Raw genomic sequence first — 11538 nt, 5'->3', positions numbered from 1 at the left:
CAACTTAGAGAGTATTTGGAACATGTCATCAATGAACAAGGAATCCAAGCGAACCAACAGAAGATCCAATCCATTTGGAATTGGTCACTATAAGATTTAGTTGAAAAGTCACCCGAGAACGCAAATAAATAAAGGAAAGCAAAAACAAAAATCAAATATGAGCTAAATAAAGTATATTCAACTTAAGATAATGCAAAGCATATAATAAATGAGAATACCCATATGAGAGCAATAGGTGATTATATATAAGACTTACCACCAAAAGACTTAAAACACTAGCAATGTGGAATGGAATAAAGTGAAAAAGTCCCAAGTAAACGAGACAGAGACTTATAATATTCATGAGACTTATAGTATTCAAAATTCTAAAAGCGAGATTAACAGTAGCATTTGTTTATTTGGAGGCCCGTTAAAATTTGTAAAGGTACGTGAGAGCAAACATAAAACGTTTACATAGACGTTAATTTTAAACCGTGACATGAAGCAACTGTCTGCACTAAAGTATGGTCGACAATTAAGCTGGAAACAGTAGAGAAGTTAGTCCAAGGGCGTACGTTCGAATCCCGATACGAGACGAAACTTATATATAACTTGAAACCAGAGAAAATGAAAGCAGCTCTGCCAAGTTCCATTCATAATACATGGAATGGCATCCTCCGCCATTCTGCATTTACTCCATGCACACAGATCCTTTGTAAAATTCTCAGTAATCCTACTTTTTTTCATAGTCTCTCCACCACTTTATGCTGAAAGAAAACCCTATAACTCAATCTACAGTCGAAGGGCACTGGTAGAAGAGCACCAGACAAATGCCGCCGCCGCAACAAGCTCCGGTGCCAATTCCTCACAATGCGGCGGCAACGGTACCCGGGGGCCGCTCTTCAATTACGCTGCGCTGCACTACTGCTACCTCAAGGACTTTACGTCATTGTCAGTGACGATCCTGGTAGGTATCGTGGTTCTGCAGTTCTATGTTTTGGCTGCGGCCGCGGAGCTCCATTTCTCGCGCGTGGTGTCGCGCTTGGCCGCGCTGTTGCGGCTGTCGCCGAGCATGGGCGGCGTGACGGTGCTGGCCCTGGGCAACGGCGCTCCGGATCTTTTTGCTTCCATGGCGGCGCTGCGCTCCGACAATGCACGCATCGGGCTGGGGGCCATTCTTAGTGCTGGTGCCTTTGTCTCCGCCTTCGTCGTTGGCAATGTTGCGCTAACCGCCGCGCCGTTCTCCGTCAAGCCCTTCCCATTTGTCAGAGATGTGTTCTTCTACTTGACGGCCGCCACTACGCTGTTTTATGTCTACCTCACTGGTGTCATTTTCCTCTGGCAGGCCGTCGGGCTAGTTCTCTTCTATTTCTTCTTTGTTGCCGTGGTTTTCTGGACGGATCGCGTGGAGGAAATCGGGGGTGTCGGCGATTCTGTGGCGTATATTAGTGGCGGAGGGTTTGACTGTGCAACTAGGGTTAATGAGGGTTTAGACAAGCCACCGAATTGGAAGAAGGCGATGGCAAATGCGATTTCGTTTCAGGTGGATTCGGCAGAAGAGACGAAGGCCGGAACTCACAGCTCTTGTTGGATTTGCGGCAACGTGGCAAAGGTATGGTTTTGTGGAAAAGGAATTAAAATATCAGCACTGATTTTTCTAGATTTAAGTAGTCAAGTTTGTTTTGGTCTGCATTTTTAAAGCAATTTTCTTTCTGATTTAGTCATCTCAAACAAGTCCTACGTGCTTGACTCAATTATAGTAATTTATAATTTTGAGTGTTGATATTGTCAAGCAATTTTCTTTCAGCTTTGAAGAAACTGACGAAATGTAACCAAAAGTCCTTAACTATAAATTAAAATAAACCGACCAAATGGAATTTTACGGATTGACTTTCACAAGGTGATCCGAATTATGGATTCGGACGACAACACTCAAGTGAGAACCTGCGGTATTGTGGATGAACAAGATAGCACAATATTGAAGCAAGCCAAAAAGTGATCTATTCCATTCGAAAATCCAACACATAGTAGTTCATGAGATTCCAAGGGTCACAAAAACCCCTTGAGAATTGAAACCCAACAGCCACATTTGTTTATTACATAATAAAATCTAGAACTACGAAAATTTCAAAAAAGTATATGAAATTTTGTTCTAACTTTAACTAGGCATAACTTTCCGCTCGGGACTCGAAATTATGAGTCGTTTAACTCGTTGGAAAGGTCTCCAAGAGTTAGAAGCGAAGTCATGAAAGAACATGCCTATGGCAATGTTATAAAGTGTTAAATTCATGCCTTAGATCAATAATCAGATTTGTAACATTTAATCATGCCCTAGTTTATTAATCAGATTTGTAACATTTGATTATGCCCTAGTTTATTAATCAGATTTGTAATTTAGTAAACTATAATCAAGTAAATTCAAGAATGAAACAAGGAACCAAGAGACAAACACAAATACCCTGGGAAAACCTCCAAGGAGGAAAAATCGAGCATTAAAGACCCACAGGTCAGATTATGTATTCACTTCAGATTATGTATTCACTCTTTTGCACAAATACAATACTTAGCTTGCTTTTTTGAATCTGATCTTTATACATCAGATCTGCCCCTTTTGCATGCTTCAAGACTGCACCAAAATGCCCTATATCCTCTTGAATAAGTTCGCCCAATCCTTGGACAAGTTCGCACAATCCTTGGATAAATTCACACAACCTTCTTTAGTGATTTCGCACCTCTTGTTTGCAGAGCTAATTCGCTGATTTCATGGATGACTAAATTGTATTTGCAAGATGACTTTATTTATATGAGTCCTTAGCCATTATTAAATCCAAGTCGGCCTCCCTCTTTTGGCGCCAATTTATTTATTGTGGCGTGGAGGTATAGGGCTGGGCTCAATTTGGGGGTATGTTACCCTTTTAGGATAGGACCCAATCCTATATGAGTTTGGATGTTGCCTTAAGGCAATCCGAACCCATCTTTACCTAGTTACAAACAACATAAAGGACAGGTCAAACTTTCAAGGGCTGAAAATGCCTCGAAGACTTTCAAAAATGACAATTACTAACATATAGAAAAACTAAAAAAAATATATAAAAATATTTCAAATTTTCTTCTGATCATTACTCCCCCCTTGAAGAGCAATGGGCTCCATTGCATCAACACTCTGAATAAGATGAGGGAAACGGAGCTGAAGCTGCTCCTTGGTAAACCACTTTCCTTGTTGAGCGATCTGCCTTGCTCGAACCACTTTGTATAGATAGATCTGTTGTTGTTTGAGTGTTTTCACCATGGTGTCCACAATCTGATCACATTGGAATGGAGAAGCTGCACCTGGATTCAATTCTGTAGTGGAAATTGTTTCTGCTACATTTGCAACATCTAATAGTGGAGGAAAATATGGCTTCAAGAGTTCCACATCGAAGACTGGTTGAAGACCCAGAAATGGGGGTAAATTAAGCTCAAAAGCATTATCACCAACTTGCTTGATGATTGTGTATGGCCCATAACGCAGAGGGCGAAGCTTCCTATTGGCACCCTGCAATCGTTCCTTCTGAATATGCAGCCACACCTTGTCCCCAACTTGAAAATTATGAGGAGTACGATGCTCATCATGTCTCTCCTTATATTTCTTATTGGTATGCTCCAAGATTTCATGGACTTGTTGTTGCAGATGATGAATTCTATCAATGAACTGGGCTGCCTTATCTTCCTCCTTACCAACACGTGGAACCAGATCGGGTTGAATAAGTGGTATGGCAACATCCATGGGTGCAAGTGGCTGATAACCAAGACAAACCTCAAATGGACTATGACCAGTGGAACTGTGAATTGCCTTGTTGTAGCTATGTTGAACGTATGGAAGACTTTCATCCCATGTGCGGGGATGTTTTGAGTGATACATGCATAGGATGTGAATGATCATCCGGTTCACTACCTCTGTCTGGCCATTTGTTTGAGGATGGAAAGCAGTAGACTTTGTTAATTTTGTGTCCATCTTTTCTCATAATGTGGACCAGAACTTACTAAGAAACCTGTTGTCCCTATCTGAAATGATGGTATTCGACAAACCAAAATGAACCCAAATGTGTTCAAAGAAAAGCTTTGCAGTGTCCTCTGCAGAAATTGTTTTTGTACAAGCCACTATTACTGCCATTTTTGAGAACCTATCTACCACAACATGCACACAATCGTGGCCTCTTTTGGTGGTAGGAAGACCAGACATGAAGTCCATAGAAACTGAATGCCAAGGTTTTTCAGGAACAGGAAGTGGTGAATACAATCCAAGTTTACGATTGGCAAGCTTAGCAATAGCACATGCGGTACAAGCTCGAATATATGAAATGACATCATTTCTCAACTTTGGCCAATAAAAATACCTCTGAAGTATAGCAGTGTTCTTACCTATGCCAAAGTGACCAGCAACCTTACTATAGTGAGCTTCCCATATCAACTTTTTGCGTTCTGCATTGGGCACACAGATTTGGCCAAGGTGACAAAGCATTCCATCCTGCAAATAGAAATCATTCACTTGATGTCCCTTCACCAATTGATTATAAACATCTACAAATTCAACATCATTCTCATACAAGCAAGCCCGGGCTTCAGTTTGATGACCACATGAGTCCAATACCATACTGATAACTGCAATCAGAGGCTTGCTCAAATAGTCTGCTACTTTGTTAGTGCTTCCCTGGCGAATATTGAGATGAAATTGTTGAAGATAGGTTGACCATCGTTGATGTCGATCATTCTGCAACTTCCCTTGTGTTTGCAAGAATTGAAGAGGTTTGTGATATGTGTGGATGACAGTTTCCTTACCCAAAATATAATGTTTCCACTGCTTACAGGCTTCAACAATAGCATACAGTTCCTTGTCGTAAGTGGCATACCGACGCATTGTATCAGAAAAAGTTTGACTATGATATGCAACTGGGTGACCATGTTGCATAAGGACAACAAGGCATATTCTGATGCATCAGTTTGTATTTCAAATGACTGTTGCAGGTCAGGAAGAGATAAAACTGGTGCAGAACATAATCTTCGTTTTAACTCCTCGAATGCTTCCTGTTGAGCACCTATCCATTTAAACTTTGCCTGTGTTCCTCCCCGCAATGACTAATTTAGAGGCCAAGACCAATGGGAAAATCCCAACACAAATCTGCGATAAAAGTTTGCCAATCCAAGGAAACTTCGTAACTCTGTGAGATTTCTAGGAGATGGCTAATCCTTAATTACTTGTATCTTCTCCGGGTCAACATGGACACCCTCACTGTCAATAACATATCCTAAATATCTGATACTCTGCATACCAAAGGAGCACTTTCTTTGTTTGCATAAAGCCCATGATCTTGTAAAGTTGAGAGAATTTTTTCCACATGTTGCAAATGTTCATCCCAAGTTTTGCTGAAGATGAGTATGTCATCCAGAGATACCACCACGAAAGAATCAGTGAATGGCTTGAGTACATCATTCATCATTCTCATGAATGTCGCTGGGGCGTTTGTTAGACCGAAAGGCATCACTAGCCACTCAAACAATCCCTCTTTAGATTTGAAAGCTGTCTTCCACACATCAATTGAGTCAATTGGTACTTGATGGTATCCCGATTTCAAATCAATTTTTGTGAAGAATCGGGCCCCTCTGAGCTGGTCCAAGAGGTCATCTATTCGGGGAAGTGGATACCTATTTTTGACTGAAATTTTGTTCAAGGCCCTATAGTCAATACAAAGTCTCCAAGTTCCATCCTTTTTCTTTGCCAGAACAATGGGACTGCTACGAGGTGATGCACTTGGACGAATATGTCCTTTCTAAATCAATTCTTGTATTTGCTTCTTAATTTCATCATTTGCCACGAGGTGATGCACTTGGACGAATATGTCCTTTCTCAATCAATTCTTGTATTTGCTTCTTAATTTCATCATTTTCTAATACTGATCTACGATAGATTGGTTCATTAGGCAATGGAGTTCCTGGTATCAAATCAATAGTGTGTCTTACTCGACAGTGTGTAGGTACCCCAGTTGGCAACTTAAACAAATTCTCATATTTTATCAAAATTTGGCCCATTGATCTTTTCTGCTGTGTTGTGGTGTTTGTGATGGCATTGGAATTATATATAGACTTCCTTTCTTCTTTAGAACGAATCATTAATAATATGAATATTCCTGTTTTGGCAACCAACCTCCTACATTGTTTAGCACTAATCAAAGAGGTAGTGTATGCATGGCTTACCTCTGGTATTCGGTATTTCTGCTCACCTAATTTGATTGTCACGCTGCAAGGTCTGGACTCATAGACACCATGGCACTGGTACATATATGGTTGTCCCAACAAAACATCACAAACATCTAAAGGAGCCACATCACAGGTTACTTCATATTTGAAAGACTTTATAGAGTAGGAAATGTGACACTGCTGGTGCACTTGGATATCTCTCCCTTGACTTACCCATCCCATAGAATAGGGTTGCAGATGTGCTGTTGTTTTCAGATTCAATCTTTTCACAGTCTCTGCTGATATTAGGTTCTTTTGATTTCCACTATCAACAATAAAGTGCAGGGCTTTTCCGCTGACCCACATCTGTGAGTGAAACAATCTCTCCTCATCCTTCCGAGGCAATATCTTTGTAGTAGCTACCGTTGCATATGGATCGGCCTCAATAACTTGTTCATGACTTTCTTTTGGGCAAGATTCTGCCACTTGAGGTTCTTTTTATGGTTCTCCATCATTAAACTTTTTATAGTTCTGCAATCTTTTGTGTTGTGAGAGGGAGTCTTATGGAATTCACACCACATATTGTTCTCTTGTGTCTTCTTCATACCCCATGCCTTTTTCGTTGGTGAATTGGGAGAAGATTCCTTGGAGGTTTGTTTCCACGTAGTTTTGCTACCTTCACTCTTCCATCTGTTATTTGCGAAGTTATCCCTCCTTCCTTTTTGTTTGAATTTCTCCTCAATTTTGGTAGCAAATTTATATGCACTAGGTAAAGTCTCTATATTCAGGAATTCCATTTCAGTTTGAATATACCTATGGAGTCCACTCTGATATTTTAAAACTCGGTGCTTCTCACAATCTTTGATGCCAAGTTTTGCTGTTAAAGCATGAAACAGATTAGTAAATTCTTGAACAGTTTGGTCTTTTTTCTGTCGAAGCAATTGCCATTGCATATATTTCTGTTCATATGTATCTACAGGAAAATATTCTTCCTTTATGTGCTCCATGAATTCTCCCCATGTGGGTTTTTGATCAAAGATGAACGTAGTGCCAGTTTCTGCTGCCTTGGTTGCTAACTTCACTTCCCAAGAATCTTTCACATGATTTTCAGCTTTGAGAAGAGCGAAAGTTATTTTCTCTTCATCTGAGAACTGGTTGACAAAGAAATACCTTTCCAGTTTTGAAACCCAATCATCAACGGCATCTGCATCAATCTTTCCTTGAAATGTGGGTATATCGAAATTCACTTGCACCTTGAATGGTGTATACCCTGTGAATGGTGGGTTTGCAAGTGACCCACAACTTTCCAACATTTGCTTGAACTGCTCCATCATTTCTTCTCGTTGTTTTGTTAATGCATCTACAACCAACACTTTAATGTCATTGTCGGTCTGCAACTTAGCCACCTGCGATCTTGTGCGTCTCAAAGGAAGGTAGTATGAAGGATTCCTTGTTTCCAACCCCAATCTTTGATATGTTGATTGCGTGTGATATGACATACAAGAGCGAACTTGCTCTGATACCACTGATCTGAATTATGGATTCAGACGACAACACCTAAGTGAGAACCTGTGGTATTGTGGATGAACAAGATAGCACAGAATTGAAGCAAGCCAAAAAGTGATCTATTCTATTCGAAAATCCAACATATAGTATTTCATGAGATTCCAAGGGTCACAAAAACCCCTTGAGAATTGAAACTCAACAGTCACATTTGTTTATTACACAATAAAATCTGAAACTACGAAAATTTCAAAAAAACTATATGGAATTTTGTCCTAACTTTAACTAGGCATAACTTTCTGCTCAGGACTCGAAATTATGAGCCGTTTAACTTGTTGGAAAGGTCTCCAAGAGTTAGAAGCGAAGTCCTGAAAGAACCTGCTCTACGACAACGTTCTAAAGGACAGGCCAAACTTTCAAGGGCTAAAAATGCCCTGAAGGCCTTCAAAAATGACAATTACTAACATATAGAAAAACTAAAAAAAATATATAAAAATATTTCAAATTTTCTTCCGATCACAGGGTTCAAATCAGTTGGTAAGAAAGCTGCATTCTCAGAGAGCCCACCATGGTTCAATATGTGCTGCGTATAATTACGTTTGGATTTGATTCCGAAGTGGCTCTGACAAAACAGATTTGTTCCCATTGCAGCCACGCAGCAAAACAGGGAATGAAACATTGCAATCACCCTGTATGATGCCCCTTAATGAAAATATGTAGGACCACCAGCCTAATCGTATTTGGATTTTCCCTCTATTAGTCCTGGCAAGAAATTCACACCTTTCTGCCAATTTGGCTTCATCGAAGGAAGGCCATCAAATATTTAATCTTCACAAGAAATTCCTCTTCCTCCTCTCTTCAAAGAGGGCTGTAAAGAGGTCTGCCAGCATGTTGTCAGCATGTTTGGTGCAGAGATATATCTACGGAAACAGTGCAGTTTTACAGTTGAACATCTCTTTCTCAAAAAAGGAACTTTTGAGATTGCTGCTCACCAGTCCCGATCTCACATATTTGAGCTAGTTCTTAACTGAGTTTTCAACATTTTTTGCTTTCCACTTCATTTCTGCTCCTATGTGTGTGCTTTGTGTCTCATGTGGGGTTAAAAATTTATAGATATGATATTCTTTCCTCTTTGTTAGGCTGAATCTTCCTCACATACCTTTGATTTTTGTTATGAGAGGATTGAATTGAGTTTAATCCATTTCAACTCCATGGAAAGTCACACTTAAATCTATATCTATCCTAACAATATTTCTTAAAATTTTACGAAAAATTGGCAAAAAGGATATTGCAAAAATGTTATAATTTCCAATCAAATTGAGGGCCTAGTTGTACACTGCCCCAGTTTGGTCAAGTCTAACAGCTGATTCCTGGCCAATCCCTGGCAAGGTTATCTCATGTCCAACTCATCCTGTGGGCTTGTGACCACGTTGATAGGAAAGAAGAAAAGAAAACACATTTAAAGAAAATACAAAAGTGACAGTGTGGAATAGAAGATGAAATGAAGCGATTGTTGATAGTAGATTGCCAGAATGAAAGCCTTGTCTTCTTGGATTTATAGGGTCCAGTCTTGGAATATTGGTTGCGTTTTATACATCTTTGAGAATTGAGAGGAAAGTAAATTGTCAATGAGAACTAGTGGCATATGGAAACGAGAGCAGATTTTTTAGAAATTACTCAGAAAGAAAGAAAGTAGATAATTTCTGTTAAAACAAGCAAAGCGCTTTAGGACAACAAGAAAGAAGTATGCTTGGAGATCTTTGTGATCTTGAAAGACATGCTTTGAGATGCAAAAAAATTCTTGGTCTTGGAGGATGCAGAAATCTTTTTGTGCAGCAGGTTCCCAGAATGAAAGCCTTGTCTTCTTGTATTTATATGGTCCAGTCTTAGAATATTGGTTGAATTCTATACAATGTCTTTTAGAGGAAAGTAAATTGCAAATGAGAGCTTGTGGCAAATGGAAAGAGTAGATTTCTTAGAAGTTCATAGAAAGAAAGAAAGTAGATAATTTCTGACAAAACAAGGAAAGCAGCTTTAGGATAAGTTTCTTATAACAAGTAAGAAGTATGCTTGGAGATCTTCATGATCTTGAAAGACATGCTTTGAGATGCAAAAATTTCATGTTCTTGGAGGAATGCAAGAATTATTTTTGTTCCTCATGCTTGTTGGTCTTTAGTTTCTCTTTCTTTGCTAGTTTCCCTTTTTTCATCTACCTAAAATTATCTAAGTTACTGGGTTCTTTGTTTACCCTTGTGTATTGTAGGAATATGGTTTTGGTTTTGGTTTAGGGTTTAGGGTTTGGCCCAAGCATCATGGATCCCTTGTGGGTCCAAACTGCATGGAATAAACAATTTTGTCACCAAAAACTGTTGTGGGTAGTGGTGTCAATTTTTTCTTGGACATTTTGCCTTGCTCACATGATAAGCTGCGAAGTGCTGATTTCTTGGAACAACTTGGCATTGGCACTTGACATTTATTGCTTAAAATATTGTAGGATTTGGTGTGCCCTTATGAGGTTGTAAATATTGCTGGTGTTTGACATCAACGGTTATATGGAGGAAGGATGAATTGTCAAGGATATTGGAGTGATGATGGTGAATGTCTATCAAAGATGATGATGTTGAGTAGCTTTGTGAACTGCTTGGGTAAAGAGCTAGCAAAGTTGCTACAACGACCTTGGTTTATATCTTTTCTATTTATAATTTAATATTATAAATATAAACTAAATTATATTGTATTATTTATAGATTTTTTTTTAGATAAGTCTGCCAACAAGGGAGCAGTTCTCATTTATATTAACTCAAAAAAAGATTACATAGCCAGTAGGGACATCAATGGTAAAGATAACCAATGCTATCCCTTATCACTTTCAGCCTATCTACAATAACATCTGGGAGCAGGTCTTTATTCTCCTCCATGAAGATTGTAAACTTGTCTAGAGAATACAACTATCCAATGCCCTTCTTATACAGCTTCCATTCCTTTACCATTTTGGTCTTCTTTCCTTGAGCGTTCAAGTCGAAGAAGTCCATCATCACCCGTGTCTTTGGCATCGTCTCCAACTGATCGAAAGCAGTCATGACCGCTGAGACATTCTCGTCCTTGACCATGCGTCTCACCATCCCATAAGCGTTGAGTGCGTAGCCCAGAATTTGCACGATGGGGGCAAACAAATTTTCTATAAATATAAAATAATACAGTTCATATTATCTGTGGATTATTTATTACATATTTTATTATATAAAGATGAATATAATATTGTAGATTTATATCATATACATTATATAAATGTACTATATATATGTTTTTGCTAATATACCTAGGTTAGGCACCTAGGAGCCACAAAAAAGAGTGTTTAATCCTAGTTTTCAGTAACCAATGGGTTCTAATGAGAACCCATACAAAAATTAAAGTATTCTCTTGATTTTAATACTTACAATCTTGGCAAGAAAGGCATCGATATTCTCTCTTTGGGAGTTGAAACCACAAACATTGACAAAAATTCTTTTTGATTGTGATGAAAAATCCATAGATTGAAAAAATTCAAAATTTTACAGTGTAGAAAACGGTTCTAGCAGAGAACACCATTATATTAACTATGTTGTACCATTATATAAACTATGCTATGTAATGTCTCCTAAATTTTCCTTGTTTCCTTTAAGGATAATAAACCCTAACTCATAATAATAGTTGCATAATTAATAATAATTTTAAATTTAACTTAAAATTTGTGTTTTTAACAAGTATTATGTAATTCAAATTCACCATATTATAGGGGGAATGTGATGTCGGTGCTGCGTTTTACTCTTGGGCCTAGGGTTTTTCCACATCAGAGGCGATGTG

At 38.8% G+C, this 11538-nt stretch overlaps 1 protein-coding gene across 2 annotated transcripts in view; it reads left to right on the top strand.

Moving 5' to 3' along the window:
* Positions 1 to 387: 387 nt before the first annotated feature.
* Positions 388 to 11538, top strand: part of LOC131070757 (cation/calcium exchanger 5) — a 30951-nt gene continuing 19800 nt past the window's right edge. For both annotated transcript variants that reach the window (XM_058006398.1, XM_058006399.2), the window contains exon 1: positions 388 to 1591. In XM_058006398.1, coding sequence (XP_057862381.1) covers positions 647 to 1591 — 945 coding nt within the window. In that variant the 5' untranslated portion in view covers positions 388 to 646. The remainder of the gene's footprint in view (positions 1592 to 11538) is intronic.

The sequence above is a fragment of the Cryptomeria japonica genome, chromosome 2 (assembly GCF_030272615.1).
Source record: "Cryptomeria japonica chromosome 2, Sugi_1.0, whole genome shotgun sequence".
Taxonomy (NCBI): domain Eukaryota; kingdom Viridiplantae; phylum Streptophyta; class Pinopsida; order Cupressales; family Cupressaceae; genus Cryptomeria; species Cryptomeria japonica.
This window is presented reverse-complemented; position numbering and strand designations above follow the sequence as displayed.